Source organism: Rhinoderma darwinii, chromosome 2, assembly GCF_050947455.1.
Source record: "Rhinoderma darwinii isolate aRhiDar2 chromosome 2, aRhiDar2.hap1, whole genome shotgun sequence".
NCBI lineage: Eukaryota > Metazoa > Chordata > Amphibia > Anura > Rhinodermatidae > Rhinoderma > Rhinoderma darwinii.
In genome coordinates this window covers 296,225,931-296,252,891 of record NC_134688.1, presented here as the reverse complement: position 1 = coordinate 296,252,891, position 26,961 = coordinate 296,225,931, and the positions used below count along the sequence as shown (strand labels likewise).

The following is a 26,961-nucleotide window of genomic DNA, read 5'->3' as shown; positions in this document are numbered from 1 at the left end:
AGTGATTCTAGAATTGTTTTTTTACTTTTTTTTTTTGCGGTGTTCACTGTGCGGGAAAAATAATACGAATACGGTTACCTACGTAACGTGACAGTCACACTGACAGGAAGCCTATGAGGACCAGCCTCCGGCTGTCGTGACAAGGTTCTGTGTCTGGCCTCCGCTTGCCATGACAAGGATCGTCGGGCCCCGCAAATGCATGTGGGGGGTTGCCGATCTGCTCTAAACCTCTTCAACGCGGCGATCGCAATCGACCGCCGCATCGAAGGGGTTAATTGCTGATTTCAGAGGCGATGGGCCGCTGATCGGCAACACGGAGAGCAGGGCAGACAGGCCGCGCCGCAAAACTCATCAAAAACCGTCCGAAAATGCCTCCCATTGATATTAATGGGAGGCGTCTTTTTCCCGCGAGTGGTAAAACAGTCTCGCGGGAGAAAGAAGGGACATACCCTATCTTCGGGCGTTTATGACTCTGACCTCCCATTGACATCAATGGGAGGCAAAGAAAGCGTATTTCGCTAAGTTTTATGCCCGCGGCGCTCAATGGCCGTGGCCAAAAAAAGTCGTGAAAATCGGCGATCAGGCAGAGGAAAATCTGCCTCAAACTTCAAAACTGAATTTTGAGGCAGAATTTCCACCTGCAAAAGACTCTGTGTGAACCCTTTTTGCAGGCTGAAAATCTGCCTCAAAATTCCGTTTGGAATTTTGAGGCAGATTTTGCTCTGCCTGCACGCCGATATTCGCAGCGTTTTTCACCCGCGGACAAAAAACGCTTTCTCTGCCTCCCATTGATGTCAATGGGAGACCTCCCATTGACATCAAAGACGTAAGGCTATGTTCACACGGAGTATTTTGCAGGAGGAATATCTGCCTCAAAATTCCGTTTGGAACTTTGAGGCAGATTTTCCTCTCCCTGCACGCCGATTTTCGAGGTGATTTTCGCCCGCGGCCATTGAGCGCCGCGGGCATAACACCGCGAAATACGCTTTCTCTGCCTCCCATTTAAGTCAATGGGAGGTCAGAGGAGTAAACGCCCGAAGATCGGGCCTGTCGCTTCTTTTTCCCGCGAGGCAGTTTTACTGCTCGCGGGAAAAAGACGCCTACACCTCCCATTGAAATCAATGGGAGGCGTTTTCGGGCCGTTTTTGCCGAGTTTCGCGATGCCGTTTCCGCGTAAAAAAAAAATCGGCAAAATACTGTGTGTGAACATAGCCTAAACGCCTGACGTTAGGGACATTCTGTAACACAATGAAATGCATACAATTACAACGGTAGATTGCACAATGAATAATATATTTTTTTAAATAATATGGCACATATGAGAGACAAACTGCGTATTTGCCAAAACACGCACAGAGCATTTTGGGAAAAACAACTTTCCCGCCAATGCAAGAGCGGGTTGGTCAGCTGCAGCGTCTAGGTCACACGTGGAATGCTATTCGCTCCGCCTACCGGGTGTGAAAAGAAAAGCGGTTTCAAGTTTCCCTGGACAATCTTTGCCCGGGAAACTAAGCAGAGTCTCCACCCCATTTCGTGAACATTGCGTCTATTTGCCTAGCGGAAGGTTACACTGCACGTTTGTATACCAGGATATCGGTATCACTGCGCGAGGAACAGCCGAAAAAACAGAGGAAGCCATTTTGTGCAGCTCATTCACCAGCTTACCATCGGGGAGAAGGATTTGCTTCTACTGCGACCACTTTCCAATTTTCTCTTAAATCGTCCCCCTTTAAAGCCTTCAAGCTGGAGCTGTCAGGTGGTGGCGTGATCAGGGGGCCGGCGGGCAACAATGATTGCCGCATTTATGTGGGAAATTTGCCTCCTGACATCCGAACCAAGGACATTGAGGACGTGTTCTATAAGTACGGCGCCATCCGGGATATCGATCTGAAAAATAGACGAGGAGGACCCCCCTTCGCATTTGTGGAGTTTGAAGATCCTAGGTAATTATTTGTGTATGAAATAACCTGTACCCGGTGGCAAACATCGAAGCTGTTCTACAGCAGTGAGGTCTGTTTTAAGGGTTCGTATTTGTTAGTAAGAGCGCCAAGCGTGCATCGCGCGCTTTGTTGATGGTAAGGTGAGTGGGGGGATGGGCATTCATTAGCACATGTGGCTATTGTGTGCTCTTCGGCTGCTGAGACGCCATTGTCCACATTGCAATCCTGGTCCGTTCTTTGTCTTTCGTGCCTATTCAGTTTAGCTTTTTACTCTCTACTACAAATTTCAGGTGCAAGTTAATTTTGTGGGGTTTCCTCCCTGTTATGACGTAAAGGCCTTTTGAGATTTGATCAGTATTTTGAAGCTGGAACACGGGAAATATAATGGCATGATGTATACTACTACTCAAGATACTGACTAGATCTGCAATGTGTTTTCTACCTGTGTCTAGGACGTTACTACCGCATGTCTTCTTTTTTTTTTTTTTCCCGCCTTCCAAAAGACTTAAAGGGAACCTGTCACCAGCATTTCACTTATTAAACCAGCAATACCCGGTGGTAGTGGGTGATAGATAATTTTCCATATGACCTAGGATTGTCTTCCTAGTCGGCTCTGCAGATTTAGTATCCAGTTTTTTAGTGTTCCTGCACCGTATGCTACTGAGCATAAGTCATATCTTCGTTTGAAAATAGTCATCTTCATTCCCTGTCTTTCCGTGTTAACCCCGCCTCCTTACTTTTGATTGACAGCTCATCTCCCCCCCCCCCCCCCACACAAAATCCTGCGCTTGTGCATTGATGTCCTCTCCTGGTGTGTGCGCACAAAGGGACACCGGATTGTTACGATAAAAGGCGCAAAATGTTTGCAGACCGTTATTTACAGTCGGAGGAGTTTAGGGGAGCGGATAACGGCAATGATCTTTTTATAGCAGCGGCCAGTGAGGGATAAGTCATGTTCAATAGATGAAATGCTGGTAACAGGTTCCCTTTAAAGAGGCTCTGTCACCACATTATAAGTGCCCTGTCTCCTACATAAGGAGATCGGCGCTATAATGTAGGGGACGGTAATGCTTTTTATTTTAAAAAAAAACGATCTATTTTTACCACTTTATTAGCGATTTTAAGATTTATGCTAATGAGTTGCCTAATGCCCAACTGGGCATATTTTTACTTTAGACCAAGTGGGCGTTGTACAGGGGAGTGTATGACGCTTACCAATCAGCGTCATGCACTCCTCTCTCCATTAATTTACTCAGCGCATAGGGATCCTGCTAGATCCTTATGTGCTGTCTTACACTAACACATTAACAATACTGAAGTATATAGACATTCCACGGGATGTCTATTCACAATCCCTGCACTTCGTTACTGTTTCTATGGTAGTTACAGCAGAGGAAGCGTGATCAGGTTACAACGAGATTACGCTTCCTCTGCTGTAAGTACCATAGAAACAGTAACGAAGTGCAGGGATTGTGGATAGACATCCTGTGGAATGTCTATTCACTGTCTAAACACGTCAATATTGTTAATGTGTTAGTGTAAGACAGCACATAAGGATCTAGCAGGATCCCTATGCGCTGTGTAAATGAATGGAGAGAAGTGCATGATGCTGATTGGTCAGCGTTATACTCTCCTCTGTACAACGCCCCCTTGGTCTAAAGTAAAAATACGCTCACTTGGGCATTAAGCAACTCATTTGCATAAATCTAAAATCGCTAATAAAGTGGTGAAAACAGATTGTTTTTTTTTTAACTCCTTAACGCCGAAGGACGGATATATCCGTCCTCAGCAGCTGCTAGTTCGCGCAGGAGGACGGATATATCCGTCCTGTAATGGCGCGGGTACTGGCACTGTACCCACGCGATCAGTGGCAGGAGCACGGCTGTTATACACAGCCTGGCTCCTGCTGCAACTGCCGGAATCGAAGCGTGCTCCGTTTTCGGCAGTTTAACCCATTAAATGCCGCTCTCAATAGTGACAGCGGCATTTAATGTGTTTGACAGAGGGAGGGAGCTCCCTCTGTCACCCGATCGGCGCCCCTGCAAACAAATCGCGGGTCGCCGTCGGGTTCCCATGACAGCCGGGGGTCTAACAAAGACCCCCAGGTCTGTCTTCAGCAAATGCCTGTTAGGCGATGCCGGAGGCATGACCTAATAGGTTGCCTGGCAGTTTTACACTGACAGGCTATAATGCTTCGGTATACCAAAGCATTATATATGCGATCAACAGATCGCATAGTGAAGTCCCCTGGTGGGACTTCAAAAAAAAATGTCAATCAGTTAAAGAGGCTCTGCAATGTAGATTACAGTAACGTTTTTATTTTTTTAAAAACGAGCATTTTTGGCTAAGTTATGACCATTTTTGTATTTATGCAAATGAGGCTTGCAAAAGTCCAAGTGGGCGTGTTTACAGTAAAGGGCCAACTGGGCGTGTATTATGTGCGTATATCGGGGCGTTTTTACTAGCTGGGCGTTCTGACGAGAAGCATCATCCACTTCTCTTCAGAACGCCCAGCTTCTGGCAGTGCAGACACAGCCGTGTTCTCGAGAGATCACGCTATGACGTCACTCACTTCCTGCCCCAGGTCCTGCATCGTGTCGAACACCTTAATTAAACTGCCGGCTGAACGGCGTCCAAAGAAAACGCAAAAAAAACAACGGCAAAATTCTCTTTTCTCCTATTCCCCCCCCCCCCATATAATATAAAAGTTAATCTATAAGTCCTATGTACCCCAAAATAGTACTAATGAAAACTACACATTGTCCCGCAAAAATCAAGCCCACATCGTCGGAAAAATAAAAAAATTACGGCTTTTGGAATTCGGCGATGCAAAAATAAGTAATTTTTTTCTAAAAGGGTTTTTATTGTGCAAACGTAGAAAAAACATATAAAACTTTTACATATTTGGTATCCCCGTAATCGTGCCGACCCATAGAATAAAGTGAACATGTTATTTACGCTGCATAGTAAACGGCGTAAATTTATAACGTGAAAATCAATGCTGGAATAGCTGCTTATTTTCAATTCTCTCCTAAAATAAAGTTAATAAAAGTTAATCAATATGTTATAAGCATCTAAAAATGGTACAATTACAAAATACAACTCCTCCCGCAAAAATTAAGCCCTTATACGGCGATGTTGACGGAATAAAAAAAAGTTACGCCTCTTGGAATGCGACTGTGAAAAACCAAAAAACAATCCTTGGTCATTAACGTGCAAAATGGCCCGGTCATTAAGGGGTTAAATAAAAAGCATTACTGTCCCCTACATTATAGCACCGATCTCCTTATGTAGAGGATAGGGCACTTATAATGTGGTGACAGAGTCTCTTTAATTGTGAAGAGTGAATTGTTTTTTTTAATGGCCCTTTCGAACCTTTTTTACATAATTATTTAGTGGAATGGGAGAAATATAAAAAAATAATTCTTATTTTTCTTGCAGTTTTGTTTTTGATGTCTCGCACCAAGCGATACCAATTTTTATATATTTTTTACTTTTACAAAATAAAAACCATTTGTAAAGAAAAAAGGGTTTTGTGGCCATTTTCTTGGACCTGTAATTTTTCTTTCCATCAATGGAGCTGTGTGAGTGCTTGCTTTTTGAGTGGTGAGCTGTGATTTCATTGGTACCATTTTTAGGATACATATTTTTTGAGCACCCTTCATTGCATTTTATTTGCCCACGCCATAGCAAATGTTTGTTACGGCTGGCTCTAATGACTTATAGAGCAGGCTCGGCCCGTGAGCCCACTCCATGCTGCCAAACGACTGATGTACATTCACGTCAAATGTCGGCAAGAGGTTACAATGCGTAAAGTGTTTGGACCCCCATCAATAGTCATTTATGGCATATCCTGTGAAAGAGGCTGTTACCAGTTTATAAATGCCCTATCTCCTACCTAATCTGATTTTGAAAATAAAAAACAAATTATGAGCATGTTATGAACAATTTTCGATTTATGCTATTTAGTTCTTAACCCCTTAAAGTGGCTCTGTCACCAGATTCTAAGTGCCCTATCTCATACATAATCTGATCGGCGCTGTAATGTAGATAACAGCAGTGGTTTTTATTTTGAAAAACAATCATTTTTGAGCAAGTTATGAGCAATTTTAGATTTATACTAATTAGTTTCTTAATAGACAACTGGGCGTGTTTTTACTTTTTACCAACTGGGCGTTGTACAGAGGAGTGTATGAGGCTGACCAATCAGTGACTAATCAGCGTCATACACATGTTCCAGCCCAGTTTCTTTCACTGCACAATCACGCTGGAACTATGAGAAGTGTATGATGCTGATTGGTCAGCGTCATACACTAAGAAACGGGAAAAAAATTATTTGTGGGGTAGAAAATGAAAAAAAACAGCGACTCCATAGTTTTTTGCGCACCGTTTTTTCGGAACTCGCTGCAATTGAAACAACATGTTAACTTCATTCTGTGGGTCAATAAGATTACGGCGATACCAAATAAATAAATATATATATATATATATATATATATATGAGTTTTGTTTTTTTTCTTCTATATTTTACTACTTTTACAAGTAAAAACCGAAGTGTAAAAATTATTTTGTGTCGCCAAATTCCAAGAGCTACAACTTCTTTATTTTTCTGTCGATTAAGTTACCATTATAATTAACATTTTGGTGTACATGCGACGGTTTGATCACTTTTTTTTATTTAATTTCTTTGTGGGAGATTAGGTGACCAAACAGATTCTGGCGTTTTACAAATTATTATTTTTTTATGGCGTTCATCGTGTGGGTTAAATAGTGCTATATAGTAAGGCTGGGTTCACACGACCTATCTTCAGACGTAAACAAGGCGTATTATGCCTCGTTTTACGTCTGAAAATAGGGCTACAATACGTCGGCAAACATCTGCCCATTCATTTGAATGGGTTTGCCGACGTACTGTGCAGACAACCTGTCATTTACGCGTCGACGTTTGACAGCTGTCAAACGACGACGCGTAAAAATACAGCCTCGTTTCAGACGTAATTTGAGCCGTTCTTCATTGAACTCTATGAAGAACAGCTCAAAATTTACGGCTGTCAGAGAAGCCTCGCAAAATGCGAGGAGGAGCATTTACGTCTGCAGCGAGGCAGCTGTTTTCTCCTGAAAAAGGTGTCATTTCAGACGTAAAAGCCTGCTACCGTGTGCACATACACTAATACCGTGTTTCCCCGATAGTAAGACACCCCCGATTGTAAGACGTATCGGGGGTTTCAGGGGGGTCGGCTAATATAAGCCGTACCCCGAAAGTAAGACATATGTCTTACTTTCGGGGAAACACGGGGGTATTGCCGCCTCCTGCCCACTTCCACGCCGCCCCCCTCTCCATACGTCACGGCGCCGAAATACGGTAATGCAGGATAAAAGTTAAAGAAATTCATACTTACCTGGCCGTTGTCTTGGTGACGCGTCCCTCTCTTCACATCCAGCCCGACATCCCTGGATGACGCGGCAGTCCATGTGACCGCTGCAGCCTGTGATTGGCTGCAGCGGTCACATGGCCTGAAACGTCATCCAGGGATGTCAGGCCGGATGTCGAGAGGGACGCGTCACCAAGGCAACGGCCGGGAGACCGGACTGGAGGAAGCAGGAAGTTCTTGGTAAGTATGAACGTCTTTTCTTTTTTTCCCAATATAAGACATACCCCGAAAGTAAGACCTAGTGGGGCTTTTGGGGATAAAAAGAAAGTAAGACACTGTCTTACTTTCGGGGAAACACGGTAGTTAAGACTTTTATTTCATTTTTTTACTATGCTCTAGGGGGGAAATGGGAAAAGGTTGTTTTTTTTGTTTAACTTAATTTTTAATATATATTTTTTCTTTTTGTGTACAAAAAAAAAAATGAACTCATTTTTACTTTTTTCTATTTTTTTATTAGTCCCCCCCCCCCCCCCCCCCTGGGGGACTTCAACCAGCGATCGTTAGATCGCTTGCACGATATTCTGCAGTAATGTATTGCAGTATATCGGGATTCTGACAGGCAACTATTACTTAATAGGTGCACAAAGATGGTGGACCTGGGGGCCTTCATTAGGCTCCCAGGCAGCCATAGCAACCACCCACCCCCCCCCCCGAGATTGCGTTGCGGGGGGCGCGATGTGCAGTTATAGGGGGTCGCCCCCCTCTTTCTAACTATTTAAATGCTGTGGTCACTATTGACCGCAGCATTTAACGAGTTTACCGAGCGGGATCGCGCTCGAGCGTGATGCCGCTCGTTACACTGAAGTGTCGGCTGTAGCAAACAGCCGACAACCGCATCGTATGGAGCGGGTTCACTCCGTGAGCCCGCTCCATACTTCACCTAACCGACTTTGGCATATAGATACGTTAAATGTCGGGAAGGGATTAAGGAGGCAGCCTAGTTTGGGCCTTAAGGCCCTTCTCATTTACCTCTGAATGCTGTGGTGGCGGTCAGCTTTGATCACAGCATTCAGGGGAATAACGGCGGAGATGTTGCTCCAATCTCCGCTGTTTATAGAGCGTGACTGTGTAGTACAGCAGTTGTCCCGCTCCTGACGATAGGTACGTGCGTGGTCAGCATGAGATGATGCGGCCCTCTTCACTAATGAGCAGCGGTTCAGGCACTGAAGACAGAACATGGGGGTGTTATCCAGTGCGCCCGCCATGTTCGGTCTTCCGTGCCGCCGCTGATTAGTGCAGCGATGGCCACATCACATCATGCTGATGGCGCGCACACTTGTCAGGACACAGGAGCAGGACAATGACTGTATACATGAAATAACGGTATCGAAGTTTCGGTGCATCCCTATGTAGGAGGTAAGACGTTTCTAAACCGGTGACAGAGCCTCTTTAATGTACCATGGGGGGGCTGGAAAGCAATGTTATCTTTACCAAAGACTTAATCATGAGGCTTTTGTTAGTAACCAAGGTAAGATGGCTATTTCTGAAAATAAGTATCCTTTAAAAACACTTATCTCGTTTGTTTTTGTAGAGATGCCGAAGATGCAGTGTATGGACGCGATGGATACGATTATGATGGCTACCGCTTACGTGTTGAGTTTCCACGAAGTGGTCGAGGGGCAGGTGGAGGAAGAGGAGGAGGAGGAGGAAGTGGTGGTGGTGGCGGTGGAGGAGGAGGAGGAGGAGGCGGTGGTGGTGGTGGTGGAGGAGGAGGAGGTGGTGGCAGCGGCGGCAGCAGCGGTGGTGGAGGAGGAGGAGGAGCCCCACGTGGAAGATATGGGCCTCCATCCAGACGCTCTGAGTACAGGGTAGTAGTATCAGGTATGTTTGTGTGGTGCGTTTTTAGTTATTAAAACTTATCTCTTTATAGGTGACTTTTCAGAATAAGTGGTCATGTGTGTACATGAGCGTTAACACTTTCTCTGACCATTATGTGACTGTTTTTTTGTAACAAAAAAAACAAAACAAGAACCTGTCAGTTTACCCTCTACAGGTTCTATTTTTAAAGCCTGATGCACACGGACGTGCCCGTAATCACAGGCTTCCGCGGACATCCACCCGCGTTTTCGGCCAGTGCTATGGGAGCACGCCCTGTGACCTATCTTTTGCGGAGGCTTTCTACGGCCCGGACACCTTCTCGCAAATATCCCTTGTACATTTTAAGGGGAGACTAAAATTCCGCCAATACCTGCCAAGCAAGAGGGCGAGGTACGGAATTAAAATTTACAAGCTGTGCGAGAGCAGCTCAGGGTACACCTATAGGTTTAGGGTTTATGAAGGGAAGGACACCAGGATAAAACCCCGAGAATGCCCACCTGTCCTGGGAGTTAGTGGGAAAATAGTGTGGGATTTGATGCACCCACTGCTGGACCCGGGTTATCACCTTTACGTGGATAACTTCTACACCAGCATCCCACTATTTAAATGCCTCTCCACCAGAAATACTTCAGCATGCGGCACCGTGCGCAAAAACCAGAGAGGCCTCTCTAAATATCTGATTGCGCAACCACTAAGAAAGGGAGAAAGCAGGGCACTACACAGCGATAACTTGTTGCTGGTCAAGTATAGGGACAAGAGGGATGTCCTTATGTTGACCACAATACATGGTTGCGGCAGCACCTCTGTACCTGTCCGAGGTACCACCACAATGACCTCCAAGCCAGACTGCATCCTGGGCTACAATAAGTATATGGGAGGGGTTGATCTCTCTGATCAAGTACTAAAGCCATACAGTGCCATGCGGAAAACAAAGGTGTGGTATAAAAAGCTGGCCGTGCACATGGTACAGATGGCATTTTATAACGCTTACGTGCTATACCAATGTGCAGGCCGGACAGGGACATTCCTTAATTTTCAAGAGGTGGTTATCAAGGCCCTTGTATTTGGGAACCAGGAAGGGGAGGGCCCCAGTACTTCTCGATGCGATGGTCCACGTATTGTACCAGGGCAACACTTTCCCAGCGAAATCCCCTCCACTTGTAAAAAGGGAAGGAGCCAAAAAAGGTGCAAAGTCTGTTACAAAAGGGGGAGAAGACGAGACACAACTTATCATTGTGAAACCTGCCCCGACAAACCTGCCCTGTGTATAAAGGAGTGCTTCAAAGTTTATCACACATCCATGGATTTTTAATTGGATCATTTATTTAAATGCTCACTATACCCATAAATAATTTCCTTGAGCGGCATGATTTCCCAAAAGGGGTCAATTTTGGGGGGTTTCCACAGTTTTGTCCCCTCAGGGGCTTTGCAAATGCAACTTTGCCGCTGCAAACCATTCCTGATAAATTTGAGCTCCAAATGGCGTTCTTTCCCTTCTCAGCCTTGCCGTGTGTCTAAACAGCTGTTTATGACCACATGTGGGGTACTGTTTTACTCGGTAGAAATAGCTTTACAAATTTTGTAGAGCTTTTTCTCCTTAAGTCCTTGTGGGAATGAAAAAAAATATAGCTAAACCTACGTTTTATTGGGAAAAATGTAGATTTTCATTTTCACGTCCTACTTCCAATAATTTCTGCAAAAATCCTGTGGGGTCAAAATGCTCACTATACCCCTAGATAATTTCCTCAAGGGGTTTAGTTTCCAAAATGGGGTCACTTGGGGGTTTCTACTGTTTTGGCACCGCAAGAGTCCTTCAAACCTGATATGGTGCCTAAAATATATTGTAATAAAAACAAGGCCCCAAAATCCTCTAGGTGCTCCTTTGCTTCTGAGGCCGGTGCTTCAGTCCATAAGCACGCTACAGCCACATGTGGGATATTTCTAAAAACTGCAGAATCTTGGCAATAAATATTGAGTTGCATATTTCTGTTGAAACTTTCTGTTACAAAAAAAAAAATGGATTCAAAATGAATTTCTGCAAAAAAAAACGAAATTTGTACATTTCACCTCTACTTTGCTTTAATTCCAGTGAAACGTCTAAAGGGTTAAGAAACTTTCTAAATGCTGTTTTGAATTCTTTGAGGGGTGCAGTTTTTAAAATGGGGTGACTTATTGGGGGTTTCTAATATATAAGGCCCTCAAAGCCACTTCTGAACTGGCCCCTGTAAAAATAGCCTTTTGAAATTTTCTTGAAAATGTGAGAAATTGCTGCTAAAGTTCTAAGCCTTGTGAGGTCATAGAAAAATAAAAGGATGTTCAAAAAACGATGCCAATCTAAAGTAGACATATGGGGGATGTTAATTAGCGACTATTTTGTGTGTTATAACTGCCTGTCTTACAAGCAGATACATTTAAATTGATAAAAATGCTAATTTTTGCAATTTTTCACTATATTTTGGTGTTTTTCACAATTAAATACTGAATGTATCAACCAAATTTTACCACTATCTTAAAGACCAATGTGTCACGAGAAAACAATCTCAGAATCGCTTGGATAGGTACAAGCATTCCGACGTTATTACCACATAAAGTGAAACATGTCAGATTTGAAAAATGAGGCTCTGTCAGGAAGGTCAAAAGTGGCTAAAGAGGGAAGGGGTTAAACGACGACGCGTAAATGACAGGTCGTCTGCACAGTACGTTGGCAAACCCATTCAAATGAATGGGCAGCTGTTTGCCGACTTATTGTAGCCTTATTTTCAGACGTAAAACGAGGCAGCCTTACTGTGCAACGAGATTACATCGCCCATCTAATCCCTCCTTGCAGCTCTGACACACCTCACCAACCCTCGTTGTTCCTCTTTGTCCCCCATGCATGTAGTGCTGCTGAAGATTATTTCTGCCCTATTTAAAGGAACAGGAGTGCAGTAAATCCTTACAATAAGCTGAAGCCTTCCAAATACTTCCGACTGAAATAACTGTCTATACTATAGTTGTGTGCGGACTCTCCAGTGTCCTTCTATTAGATGCAGCTTTACACTGCTCCCCCCTGCGAGGAGAAACTTATTACTAGCAGAATGCAGAGACGACAAGCTGAAGCTGCTTCACATAGGAATCCACTTTACTCTGCAGTGTGAGAACAAGTTCTGTCACTGATTTATCACTTGCTGCACTTAGATAGGACTCGGAGCAAGTGCAGTGTGATCGTACCGACCCATAGAATAAAGATAACATGTTATTTACGTCGCATAGTGAACGGCGTCAATTTAAAAACGCATAGAACAATGGCGGAATTTCAGTTTTTTTTTTTATAATCCCCCCCCCCCCCCCCCCCCCAAAAAGGTTAATAAAAGTTAATATAAAAATTATATGTACCCAAAAATGGTGCTATTAAAAAGCACAACTAATCCCGCAAAAAACAAGTCCTCATACAGCTATGTAGACGAAAAAATAAAAACGTTATAGCTCTTTGAATGCGACTATAGAAAAACGAATAAAATAGCTTGGTCATTAGGGCCTAAAATGGGCTGGTCACTAAGGGGTTAACTAAAATGGGTATACACAGCTTCTACATTATTCCTTAACCCCTTAAGGACTCAGCCTGTTTTAGCTTTCACACAGCCAATTTTTTTCAAATCTGACGTTTCACTTTATGTGGTAATAACTTCGGAATGCTTTTAACTATCCAAGCGATTCTGAGATTTTCTCGTGACACATTGGGCTTTGTTACTGGCAAATTTGCTCGATACATTAAAGGGAATGTGTTGCCAGCAAAACATGATTTTTTTTTTTAATTAAACATTTAGTGTGTAGGTGATTAAACATTGTTCAAATTTTTTTTATTTTTTTCACGAGTCAGGAAATATTATAAATTAGATTCTAATTTATAATATTTCCCATTGCTGGTCACTAGATGGAGCTATTCCCAAAATTGCAGCATTGCATGTGGTAAAGCAACCACATTGCTTTTTGCTGCAAAATTGGGAAAAAAGCACTCGCTCTAGTGAGCTCTGAGAATCCCCCCTCCTTTATCCTGGCTAGTGCCGGGATAAACGAGGGGATTGAACGGTCTAACCTCCTACACTGTGTGTCGCCATTTTTTGAGCTAACACACAGTGTAGTAGGTTTACATACAGTAGTAAACACACACAAACACGAACATACATAGAAATCTCTTACCTGCTCCTGCCGCCGCGGCTCCCTCCGGCCCGTCTGCTGCCGCTGGTCCAAGTGCACAAGTCCGGAAGCCGCGACCGGAAGTAGTAATCTTACTGTCCGGCCGTGACTTCCGGTCCACAGGAAAATGGCGCCGGACGGCGCGCATTTCAAATTGGACTGTGTGGGAGCGGCGCATGCGCAGTTCCCACACAGACGGCGTACACAGAAGTGGATGGGACGGGACCCGTTTGCAGTCCCTATGGGACTGTGGCTGACGTATTCCATGAGCGGGATCCGGCGCCATTTTCTTGTGGACCGGAAGCCGCGGCCGGACAGTAAGATGACTACTTCCGGTCGCGGCTTCCGGACATGTGATTAGAAGCAAGGACTCGGGGCGGAGGGAGCGGCAGGAGCAGGTAAGTTATTTCTGTGTATGTACGTGTTTTAGTGTGTGATTACTACTGTATGTAAGCCTACTACACTGTATTCGCTCAAAAATTGGCGGCACACAGTGTAGGAGGTTTGAACATTCAATCCCCTCCTTTCTACCGGCACTAGGAGGGGGGATTCTTTGAGGATGCTAGAGCGAGTGTGTCTTCAAATTTTGCAGCATGTGGTTGCTTTACCACATGCCAATGCTGCAATTTTGGGAATTGCTCCCTCTAGTGACCAGCACAGGGAAATGTTATAAATTAGGATCTAATTTATAATATTTCCTGACTTGTGAAAAAATTAGAACAATGTCTAAATCATGAATATAATAACAGTTTAACAAAAAAAATAAAATAATAATTCTAGCGACAGGAGCAGAAGTTCCCTAGTCACAAAGCTACATGATTATTACAGGTTGTACCTCGAGATTCTGAAACATAAACGGCAAGAAGGTTGTGCAGTCAGCAAAATCCTAGCCAACAAAATCTTCTTTTTTTTTTTTTTTTTTATTCTAAATACATCCGTTATTAAACTGTTACTCTTAGGGGAGTTTTATTGAACCAAAATCCTATCCATTTCTCGTATCTGAGTACATCAAAAGAGCCACTCGTTTTGGACAAGAAGACACTTTTGGGAAAGCAGTCCAGTAAGACCTGTGACTCATTCACTGGGTTCAGCTTCTTTAGTGCTATAGGTTTTTTGGTACTGCATGCAAGAACTCTGATCGTGGTTTTGTCTGCTGTCGTTTTTCCATCATAGTCACCTGGTCAGAGAGCATGTGAGGGGGTGCGCTTTCTAAACCGTTTTTTAAAGAGTACATTAAAGCCTCCTGCACACTACCGTAGCCATGTGCATGGCTGTGATTTTCGCGTCGGCCGGCCATGAAGCATTTTTTCGGGCTGTGCACATGGCCACCGCCATTATTTTCAATGAGCCTGGACCACAGAACACGGCCGTAATAAGACTTGCCCGTTCTTTCTGCGGTCTGGTCTCCGGTGCCATGCATGGACTGTGGAAACCACGGTCGTGTTCATGGCCCCATAGTGATGAACGGGGCCGCAATTCTCCCGTGGATTTTTGGGGGAATTGCGGCCGCAAAAGCACGTTCGTGTGCATGGGGCCTAAGTTCTAACTACAAAAAAAAGTCTAGGCATTGAAAACGTAAAAAATTATGCCCTTATGACCTTCCCTGCCTCAGGTCCAACCTCTGATGCTCGAACGTGAAGTGAAATCCTCTATCTTCATATAGGTGGTAACTTCCTGGTTGTGACTTCTACTAAGGTGACTGTAGTTTACGCACTTCCGAGCATGTCTTTATATGGACTAAATAGATAAGACTTCTACTGGAGAGGTCTTTTAATTGTAAGGAAGAGCAGTGTGAGCTAGATATGTTGCATAGTAAAGACGCTGCACATAGGGAGAGAAATTCCTGAACTGCACTTGGCACACTCTCTGCACTTGAATGACAGATAGCAGGAGCACGCTTCAAAGAAGCTACTCTGTCATTGTAAACTACATAAAAAACCCTCCACTACCTTCTCTGTTTGCAGAATACGGATCACACGGAAGTGGTGTCCAAATAGATTCTAACTGCTATCCTAATACTGTGAATGATACAGGAGTTGTAGCAGTATAACTTCCGAAGGACACATTTGAGGTAAAGGCATTGAACTTGCCGTACTTAATGGTTTAGTTAGTAGTTTTATAACTGATGGTATTCTAAAAGGGTATGTTCACACGTAGTGTTTTCAGTCGTTTTTTGGGCCAAAAACGGCTGAAAAATCTGAAGCAGAACGCCTCCAAACATCTGGCCATTGATTTTAATGGGAAAAATGGTGTTCCCTTCCGACAGTGTATTTTTACGCAGCAGTTTTTCATACGCTATAGAAAAACGGCTGTTAAACGCGACTGATTAAAAAATGGCTGAAAATCTGGAGCGGTTTTCCCTTGAAAACAGCTGTCTTTTGAGATGTTTTTTTTATTTTGTGTGCGCACATACCCTTAACCCCTTCAGGACCCAGCCACTTTTGGACCAAATGACACAGCCTCATTTTTTAAATCTGATGTGTGTTACTTTATGTGGTAATAACTTGGGAATGCTTTTACCTATCCAAGCGATTCTGAGATTTTCTCGTGACATATTGTACTTTATGTTAGTGAAAAAATTTGGTCGATATATTCAATATTTTTTTGTGAAAAACACCAAAATTTTGAGAGAATATGCAAAAAATTTGCATTTTCTAAAATCAAATGTATCTGCTTGTAAGACAGATAGTTATACCACACAAAATAGTTACTAGCTAACATTTCCCATATGTCTACTTTAGATTGGCATCATTTTTTTTGAACATCCTTTTTTATTTTTCTAGGTCGTTACAATTTCAAAAGCCTAAAGTTTCTTAACCCTTTATGCGTTTCACAGGAATTAACCCGTTAGTGACCGCCAATACGCCTTTTAACGGTGGCCACTAACGGGCTTTATTCTGATGCATATGCCTTTTTACGGCACTGCATCAGGATAAAGTAAACCGAGCAGGGAGCTGTCAAATCTCCCTGCTCTCAGCTGCCAGAGGTAGCTGGGGGCGTCCCTGCTCTGCCGTCTGAGATCGTTATTAGTATCTCTCACCCGTTTAACCCTTCAGATGCGGTGCACAATAGTGTGCACCGCATCTGAGTGGTTTTGGAGAGGGAGGGAGCTCCCTCTCTCTCTCCCACCGACACCCGGCTATACGATTGCCGAGTGTCTGTGTCTCCAATGGCAGCCGGGGGCCTAATAAAGGCCCCCAGGTCTGTCTGGAGCGAATGCCTGCTAGATCATGTCGGAGGCATGACCTAGCAGATGCCTGTCCGTTTTAAATGGATAGACAGTAATACACTGCAATACAGAAGTATTGCAGTGTATTATAATAGCGATCGGAGAATCGTACATTAAAGTCCCCTAGTGGGACTAGTAAAAAAGTAAAAAAAAAAGTTTAAAGTTAATTTAAAAAAAAAAAAAGAAAAACCCACCTTTTCCCCTTACAAAATGCTTTACTATTAAAAAAACAAAATAAAGTAAAAGTTACACATATTTAGTATCGCCGCGTCCGTAATGACCCCCACTATAAATCTATTACATTATTTAACCCGCACGGTGAACGCCGTAAAAAGCGATTGAAAAATTGCTGTTTTCTGTGAATCCTGACTTTAAAAAAAAATGTGATCAAAAAGTCGCATCTACTCCAAAATGGTACCAATAAAAACTACAAAGTCGTCCCGCAAACCGTTACGGCTCTTCAAATATGGAGACACAAACAAATTATTTTGAAAAAAAAAGCGGTTTTACTGTGTAAAAGTAGTAAAACATGCAAAATCTATACAAATTTGGTATCGTTGCAATCGTAATAATCAGCTGAATAAAGTTATTGTGTTATTTCTACCACACTGTAAACGGCGTTGATTTAAGACGCGAAAAAGAGTGGCGAAATTTCAGGTTTTTTTCTATTTCCCCCCCCCCCACCCCCAAAAAAAAGTCAATCAATAAATATGTCCCCCAAAATGGTGCTATTAAAAAATACAACTTGTCCTGCAAAAAACAAGACCTTATACAGCTGTGTCGACGCAAAAATAAAAAGGTTATAGCTCTTGGAATGTTCCGATGGAAAAATGTAAAATATGGCTTTGTCATTAAGGTTTAAAATAGGCTGGTCATTAAGGGGTTAAAGCAAAGTGGAAGGGAAATTTGCAAATTTCATTTTTTTTTGCAGAAATTCCATTTTAATCATTTTTGCCTGTAATACTGAAGGTTTTTACCAGAGAAACACAACTGAATATTTATTGCCCTGATTCTGAAGTTTTTAGAAATATCCCACATGTGGCTCTAGTGTGCTACGGGCCTGAAACAAAAGCCCCAGAAGCAAAGGATCACCTAGAAGATTTTTGGGCCTTCCTCTTCTTAAATTATATTTCAGGCACCATGTCAAGTTAGAAGCAGTCTTGTGGTGCAAAAAAAAGGAAACACCCCAAAAAAGACCCCGTTTTGCAAACTACACCGCTTGAGGAATTAATCTAGGGGTGTAGTGAGCATTTTGACCCCACAGGTGTTTCATAGATTTCATTAGAATTGGGCAGTAAACATGAAAAATGTCTTTTTTTATTTCCACTAAGACGTAGCTTTAGGTAAAAATGTTTAATTTTCTCATCAAATAAAGGAGAAAAATCACCATAACATTTGTAAAGCAACTTCTCCAGAGTATGGAAATACCCCATATGTGGTAATAAAGTACTGTATGAATACACATCAGGGCTCAAAAGGGAAGGAGCGCCATTTGGCTTTTGGAGAGCAGATTTTGCTGGATTGTTTTTTCTGCGCCATGTCGCTTTTGCAAAGCCCCTTAGGTAGCAGTACAGTGGAAACTACCCAAAAGTGACTCCATTTGGCAAACTACACCTATTGAGGAATTAATCTAGGGGTGTAGTGAGCATTTTGACCCCACAGGTGTCTCATATTTTATTAGAAATGGGCAGTGAAAATGAAAAATTACATTTTCCAATAAGACGCAGCATTAGTTCAACATTTTTCATTTTCTCAACAAATAAAGGAGAAAAAGCACCGTGACATTTGTAAAGCAACTTCGTTAGAGTAGGGAAATACCCCACACGTGGTCATAAACTGCTATTTGGACACACAGCAAGGCTCTAGAGGGAAGGAGCGCCATTTAGTATTTGGAGTGGAGATTTTAGAAGATTCGTTTTTTGACACCATGTTGCATTGAGCTATAGTACCAGTACAGTGGAACCCCCGATAAATTGCCCCGTTTTGGAAACTAGATCCCTCAAAGAATTGATCTAGGGGTGTAGTGAGCATTTTGACCGCACAAGTGTTTTGCAAAAATGAGTAAACAATAGATGTTGCAGATTGAAAATTGCTGTTTTCCACAGATATGCCATTTCAGTGCCCAATGTGTTGTGCCCAGCTTGTACCACCGTAGACACACATCCCATAAATTGTTAAGCGGGTTCTCCAGAATACAGTAATACCCTATATGTGGTCATAAATTGCCGTTTGGGCACACTGCCAAGCATAGTTGGACCACCATTTGGCTTTTGAAGCGCAGATTTTGCTTGGTGTTTTAGAGGTATTTTATCTTATAATGTGTGCTGGGCGGAGTACATCAGGGCATATGTAAACTGGGCGGAGTACATCAGGGCATATGTAAACTGGGCGGAGTACATCAGGGTATGTGTAAACTGGGCGGAGTACATCAGGGTATGTGTAAACTGGGCGGAGTACATCAGGGTATATGTAATATGCGCAGAGTACATCAGGCTATATGTAAGCTGGGCAGAGTACATCAGGATATGTGTAAGCTGGGCAGAGTACATCAGGATATGTGTAAGCTGGGCGGAGTACATCAGGGTATGTGTAAGCTGGGCGGAGTACATCAGGGTATGTGTAAACTGGGCGGAGTACATCAGGGTATGTGTAAACTGGGCGGAGTACATCAGGGTATGTGCAAACTGGGCGGAGTACATCAGGGTATGTGTAAACTGGGCGGAGTACATCAGGGTATGTGTAAACTGGGCGGAGTACATCAGGGTATGTGTAAACTGGGCGGAGTACATCAGGGTATGTGTAAACTGGGCGGAGTACATCAGGGTATGTGTAAACTGGGCGGAGTACATCAGGGTATGTGTAAACTGGGCGGAGTACATCAGGGTATGTGTAAACTGGGCGGAGTACATCAGGGTATGTGTAAACTGGGCGGAGTACATCAGGGTATGTGTAAACTGGGCGGAGTACATCAGGGTATGTGTAAACTGGGCGGAGTACATCAGGGTATGTGTAAACTGGGCGGAGTACATCAGGGTATGTGTAAACTGGGCGGAGTACATCAGGGTATGTGTAAGCTGGGCGGAGTACATCAGGGTATGTGTAAGCTGGGCGGAGTACATCAGGGTATGTGTAAGCTGGGCGGAGTACATCAGGGTATGTGTAAGCTGGGCGGAGTACATCCGGGTATGTGTAAGCTGGGCGGAGTACATCAGGTCATAATAGGATGATGTAATAATGGGGTGAATGAATAATCCATGGATTGGTGTGGTACGCTTTGAACCTTTCCTTTATACACAGGCCGGGTTTATTGGGTATTATACAAAATATCTGCGCTCCAGTATTGCCTAATCTTTGACTTCTTCACTAGCCCTATAAACAGCACAAGGCCCTAAAGTTTCCTCCACCTGTGGGGTCCAGCAAATGGGGATGTGGGGTATTTAGTGAACTTCAACTGGACCAAAAAAATTAGTCTGTCGCGTCATTTTGCATCATTGCGTTTTGAGAGTCCTAACGTGTTATTTTTCCGTTGACGGAGCTGTGTGAGGGCGCGTTTTTTGTGGAGCGAGCTGTAATTTTTATTGGTTCCATTTTGGGGTACATGCGAATTTTTATATCACTATTTATTCCATTTTTTGGGAGATGAGGAATCCAAAAAACAGCCATTCTAGCACGTGTTTTTTTTTTTTTTTTTTTTTTTTTTTTTTTTTTTTACAGTGTCCACCGTGCAGTATAAACATGTTAACTTTATTCTGCGGGGCGATACGATTACAGCGACACCAAATTTATATCGTTTTTTTTTACGTTTCACTACGTTCCCACAATAAAAATACTCTTTTCTAAAAAAAATAATTATGTTTTAGTGTCGCCATTTTCTGAGAGCCTTAACACTTTTATTTAGTTGATATCGCTGCGGGACGGCTTGTTTTATGCGTGACGAACTGTAGTTTCTATTGGTACCATTTTGCGTTACTTGCAACTTTTTGATTACTTTTTATTAAAAAAAAATTGAGACAAGATGACCAAAAAATAAAATGCTGTCATTGTTTTTTATTAAAACTTTACGGTGTTCACCGTGCGGAAAAAATGTGATGTTTTTATGGATCAGGTTTTTTTTTTTCTAATAAAGGAGTTGATCAGGGCAAGTGTTTTTATTATTAATGTATTTTTTTTTTCACTTTTTTTTACACTGACCTGGGGATTATGTAGTGCAGTGTATTGTAACGGTCATTCTTCAACTGACAGCGTATTAGGTCCTGCCTCGGGAAGGACCTAATGGGCTTCCGTACCTGGGCAACCAGGAAGCCTAGCAACGGTTTCCTGGTTGCCATAGCAACCATCGCAGGGGGTACAGAGGGAGCTCCCTCCCTCTGTAAACCACTTCAATGCGGCGGACGTCATTGACAGCCGCATTGAAGGGGTTAAATGGCTGCGATCGGCGGTAACAGCCATTGCAGCGGCATGTCAGCTGTGTATAACAGCTGACAGCCGCTGAAGATAAAGCACGCACAGCTCCTGTGCTCGCTTTATCTCCAGGACGTGACTGTACGCCCAAGTGCGGGAAAGCACTTGGAATTTGGACGTACAGTCACGCCCAATCGCGGGAAGGGGTTAAGGGTATGTTTACACGCAAACTCAAAAACGTCTGAAAAATACAGAGCTGTTTTCAATGGAAGATAGCTCCTGATTTTCAGACTTTTTTTTTTTTTTTAAGCCATTCGCATTTTTCGTGGAGGTTTTTACGGCGGTTTTTGGAGCTGGATTCAATAGTCTATGAAAAACTGCTCCAAAAACGTCCCAAGATGTGACCTGCACTTTTTTGCGGCCATTTTTTTTACGCTGCCGTTTTTCAAAACGGCCTGTCGGAACAGAACGCCGTTATTCCCATTGAAATCAATGGGCAGATGTTTGGAGGCGTTCTGCTTCCGATTTTTCAGCCGTTTACGGGCCGAAAATAAGCAGTGTGAACATACCCCATAGGCTTCGTTCACATCTGCTTCGGCTCCGTTCTGGCGTTCCGTAGGAAAGGAACCCTGACTGAAACCGACAGATCCGGTGCAAATGGTTTCCGTTTGTCCGTTGTGCAAGGGTTCTTTCGTTTTGACGGAAGCAATACCGTAGTCTAATACGGTATTGCTTCTGTTGGAACCCTTGCACAATGGTGACTGAAACCATTTGCACTGGATCCATCACTATTGAAATCAATGGTGATGCAAGCAGAAACCCATGGTTTGTCAGGGTTCCGTTCTGACTGAAAGCTCCGATGGAACAGAGCGCCAGAATGCAGCCCTGATGCAGATGTGAACGAAGCCTAAGGCTTCATGCCCACTTCAGTTATTTTCTTCAGTGTGCTATCTGTTTTTCTCGGTTTGTCAATTTCACTTCTCCCTCCCCACCTTAGCCGTATGAGGGATTGTTTTTTGCAGTGTGAGTTGTAGTTTTTCTCGCCACCATTTATTGTACCATAAAATATACTGGGAAACGTAAAAAAAAAAATTGTGGGATGGAATGTTTTTTTTGGGGTTTTGTTTTTACGGCGTTCACCGTGCAGTAAAAAAAATCATGTGTTCACTTCTGCCAGTCAATATGATTACGGCAATACCAAACTTATATGTATTTTATTTTAATGTTTTGCTACTTTTAACTCTTTCCTGCCGCAGCCATTTTTCATCTTAGTTTTTCCTTCCCTCCTTCCATAAGCCATTGATTGTTCGGGGGGTTATTTAATTATCGGGCGCCAAATATAACGGCACTGATATCTAAATAACGGAGAGAGGTAGGAAAAAAATGTAAACTGCCCCAGGGTTTGTGCAGCCCTCCCCATTATATGCTGCACTCAGCTGCACATGTATAGGCAGGTAAAAGGTTCTCTTTAAAGGTATGTGCACACGATAACTGCAATTACGTCTGAAATTACGGAGTTGTTTTCAGGAGATTTTTGTACCTACCTTGAAAGTATTGGACTAGCTTTTGACCCCATCAACAACATGCAGTGGGTCCTGCAACAGTCAGGTCCATCAACTATCTGATCTGCAGTTCATGTGGATGTGAAATGCAGAGCAAGGGTTTAACCAGCATCATTAGCGCTTTATTTTAATAAGCGCACAATTAAAATATTTCCGTTTTTTTCATTTCTCAAAATGCGCTGCTATGTTCCTATGCCACAAGTTTTGAGAAGATAAGAAAAAAAAGTTTTTTTTTTTTTTTTTTTTTTTCCGTGAATTTCAGGACTGCCTCCAAGTGGAAGTTGGCAAGATCTGAAGGATCACATGCGTGAGGCAGGTGATGTATGTTATGCCGATGTTTACCGTGATGGTACTGGTGTCGTGGAATTTGTGCGAAAAGAAGATATGACCTATGCTGTACGGAAACTGGATAACACTAAATTTAGGTCGCATGAGGTAGGTATATTTCACTGCATCCCTTTAATTTATTGCATGGTTGTTAATGATTTAAAATTTATGGGCAGAAGGTAACCGAGTAGCTCACCAGAACGTGGATTCCATCATCTACATTCAAATGGCGAGTTACATCTTGCCTGAATTGCAAAGCTGGTTAAGCTTGGCTTGTTCAATCCCAGGTTCTATCTGTTTAATAGGGAGAAACTGCCTACATTCGGGTAAAAGTTGATGGTCCAAGAAGTCCAAGCTATGGAAGATCACGTTCTCGCAGTCGTAGTCGTAGCAGGAGCCGTAGTAGAAGCAACAGCCGCAGCCGCAGCTACTCTCCAAGAAGAAGCCGTGGATCCCCTCGCTATTCTCCCCGCCACAGCAGATCCCGTTCACGTACATAAATAGTTGACAGTGATACATTTTTTTTACTTTTTTTTTTTTTTTTTTTTTTTTTTTTTTTTTGTAGACCCTTACATTGTATACAGTTTGTTTAAGTCTTGTTTTTTTTTTGTTCTTAAATTCTCTGTTTTATTAAAGTTTTGAAGTGTTAAGTCTGTTGTGTAGAGTAGGAAGGCTAATCCTTATGCTTACATATTCCTGTACAATTAAGTCATGCCTAGAGGTGTATGAGCTACACTGCAAGTAAGCTAGCCACTCTTCAGAGGCACCAGAGCTGGTGTGTTGACTGACTGCAATGGGGATTTGAGTGGCTATGGTATAAACTTCTAACTATATTTTTTTTCCTTTTTTCTTTGTGGGAAAACCTTATTTTACCTTGCCTTTTCATGTGTCTTTCTGTAGACATATCTGAAGAGATGGATTAAAGCATAATGGAGGACATTTCAATCATTTTAGGATTGTCAAATGGAGGCTTGAGGAGGATCAAATCAAATATGGAGGCCATGGTATGACTCCAAGTGCTATTGTGAGATTAAATTGGCAGTATTGAAGTTATACTATATTAGTTTAAGACCAATACAGGCAACCGAAGGTGTTGCTGACCTAATGTAACTTACATCAATTATGTGTTTGTAAGCGAATGTACCACAATACGCTTGTTTTGTGGACTTGCTAACTTTTGTAGAGTATAATATCAGTACTGCTAACTCTGCATGTCCTCTTTGTGACTAGTCAATATAACTGCTATTTTTTAATGTCAATTAAAATACATTTCAAACTGTAGATTGCTATACGTTGGCAGATATTTTGATTCAGTGTGCCACCTACAAACTATTTGTGTAATACAGATCTGTAGGTGGCACTCTGATTTTGTCTACACTTTATTTAAACACTCGTCTTTCTGATCTGATTATTAAATATTCAACCCTAGTTCAAAATGTTATACCAAGAACACAACAGGTCTTGTGTAAAGAGATCCAGTATTTGTGAAAGTCTCAGGTGCTTACTAGAATTTGGGATAGTTTTATGAAGTTGGGAGTTTAGTTTTCCTGGATAACTTAACGAATCCTTATTTTTTATATTTTTTTGCTTTATCTTTTAAAGGGGTGGTTCAGCCAATGGTTAGTAATAGCTAAACTATTGTTACTCTGGTAATATGTAACCATTCATTGAGCATGGTCAGATTTGTGAAGATTTTCAGTAGATGCAGATTAACCTGAATCTCTTTGCAACTATACGTTTTTATTTATTTCCCATTTGATCTTGGTTTATCTTAAGCTAGGAGGCAATAGTCTGCACCCACAATTAAGATTTTCTATACAGACCGTCAGATCTGGTCAGTCTCGCAAAGGAGACACTTTAACTGTACATGTCCTCGCATTTCAAGAAGGCTTCTTGAGTGCTCGGTGTGTCCCACTTGTTGAATACATAGAACTATAAGGTGTAGTTAGTGTAGAAGTGAAAGTTCTCCAAAGCACTTGTTTGAAGAGGTTATCTGACAAAATACACCTAGTTGGTTAGGAAAGGTAAAATGAAGACTCTAAAATACTTTCAAAACGACACACCTGTCCAGATTTCCATGCCCTGTTGCATTGTTCTGGAAGTGGAGCTACTCCCCTTAGTTGTGATGTTTCAACAGCGCATCTGTATGCATGGTGCCCCCCCCCCCCCCCCCCCCCACACACACACCTGTGTCTAACATTCAGGCCTTTCTGCTCCTGCTCTTATCTGTTAGGCCCAGTCTGACAGTCAAGAGGAGCAAGGTAGGTATCTTCTTTCAGCGTGAGCTGTACACAGCAAGAATAGACAGATCACGCTGAAAGCAGATAGTCCTGACCGTTAGGTTATGTTCACACGACAGCGTCCGTAACGGCTGAAATTACGGGGATGTTTTCAGGAGAACATCCCCGTAATTTCAGCCGTAACGGCATGTGCAGGCGCTTGGTGTCAATGAATAACTGCTCCAATTATGCCCCAAGAAGTGACAGGTCACTTCTTTGACGCGGGTGTCTATTTACGCGCCGTCATTTGACAGCGGCGCGTAAATATACGCCTCGTGTGAACAGACAAACGTCAGCCCATTGCTTTCAATGGGCAGATGTTTGTCAGCGCTTTCAAGCCGTATTTTCCGGACGTAATTCGGGGGAAAAACGCCCGAATTACGTCCGTAATTAGTGTGTGTGAACATACCATTAAGGGGAGCGAGGGAGATAATGGATAAGGAGAGAAATGCTTACAGACTAGACATGGAACTACGGTTTTCAGCCTGTGACACAGCTGGCCAGCCCATTCATCACGCCACCCAGAAGGGGGGAGGTCCCTGAGTTTCTCGATACATCTAAGCGAAGAAGCTCCACTTTCGAGACCACCTGACAGGGCAGAGAAATCTGAACACTTGTGCTGTTTTTAAAGTATATCATTGGGTCCACGTTCAGGTTTTTTGATGCGGAAGCTGTCTGAAAATGCCTCATTGATTTCAATGAGAGGCGGATGAGTTTTTTTTTCCTGCGAGCGGGAAATAGAAGCGGCATGCCCTATCTTCGGGCATTTATGTCTCTGACCTCCCATTGACATCAATGTGAGGCAGTGTTTTTTGTGGCCTTTTTTGCCCGCGGCGCTCTGACCACATGTGAAAAATGTTGTTGTAAACTGCGTGCAGACAGGTCAATCTGCCTCAAAATTCCAGACTGAATTGAGGCAGATTTTTCTGCCTGCAAAAAACTGAACATACCCGAAGTGTCTTCATTTTACATTTCTTAGGCTTCGTTCACATCTGTGTCAGGGCTCCGTTCCGTCTGAGCTTTCCATCGAAACAGAGCCCTGACTGAGACAAAACAGATGGAAACCAGAGGTTTCCATCATTTATTTCAATGGCGACTGATCTGGCGCCAATGGTTTCGGTTTGTCCCCGTTGTGCAGGGCTTCCGCCGCTTTGACTGAATCAATAGCGTAGTCTACTACGCTATTGATTCCGTCAAAATGTCGGAACCCCTGCACAACTGAGACAAACTGAAGCCATTGGCGCCGGATCAGTCACCATTGCAATCAATGGTGATTTGAAACGGAAACTTCTAGTTTCCGTTTGTCAGTCAGGGCTCCGTTCCGACTGAAAGCTCCGTTGGAACAGAGCCCTGACGCAGATGTGAACCAAGCCTTAGCAATTAGGAACATACTTGCATAGTTTTTTTTTAATTGAATGCAAGCTGGGCTGCCCCTTGAAAGGGAAAAGCAACATGTTTATACTAGATTATACCAACAAATTGAAAGGCTTTTTCTGATAATGTGATCTACTTACAACAGAAACACTGTTACCTTTCAAGTGTTGAAATTGTATGGGCTTTTTTAACGGCTGAAAAGTTGATCATATACTGGGAGGTGGATAACGACACCTGTGCCAGTGCTGCACTTTTTTTTCCACCCCCCACATAAGGCAGATATTTAGAAAATATTTCCTTTGACATATATATTTTTTCTAAGAGTTGAAACGAAACATGCCACAACATTATTTTAGTTTTGGGAATGTAATGGTTATCTGTGCTTTTGCTTAAAAAAAAAAAAATGCACATATAACTGATCAG

The 26,961-nt window shown here is 42.8% G+C and overlaps 1 protein-coding gene across 1 annotated transcript; it reads left to right on the top strand.

Moving 5' to 3' along the window:
• The first annotated feature begins 1,160 nt into the window (after positions 1 to 1,160).
• On the top strand, positions 1,161 to 26,349 carry SRSF1 (serine and arginine rich splicing factor 1). The gene is made up of 6 exons (XM_075851151.1): positions 1,161 to 1,173; positions 1,514 to 1,943; positions 8,904 to 9,193; positions 22,821 to 22,993; positions 23,191 to 23,377; positions 23,786 to 26,349. The coding sequence occupies exons 1-6, from the start codon at positions 1,161 to 1,163 to the stop codon at positions 23,806 to 23,808; spliced, it is 1,116 nt and encodes a 371-aa protein (XP_075707266.1). The 3' UTR covers positions 23,809 to 26,349.
• The last annotated feature ends 612 nt before the right edge of the window (positions 26,350 to 26,961 follow it).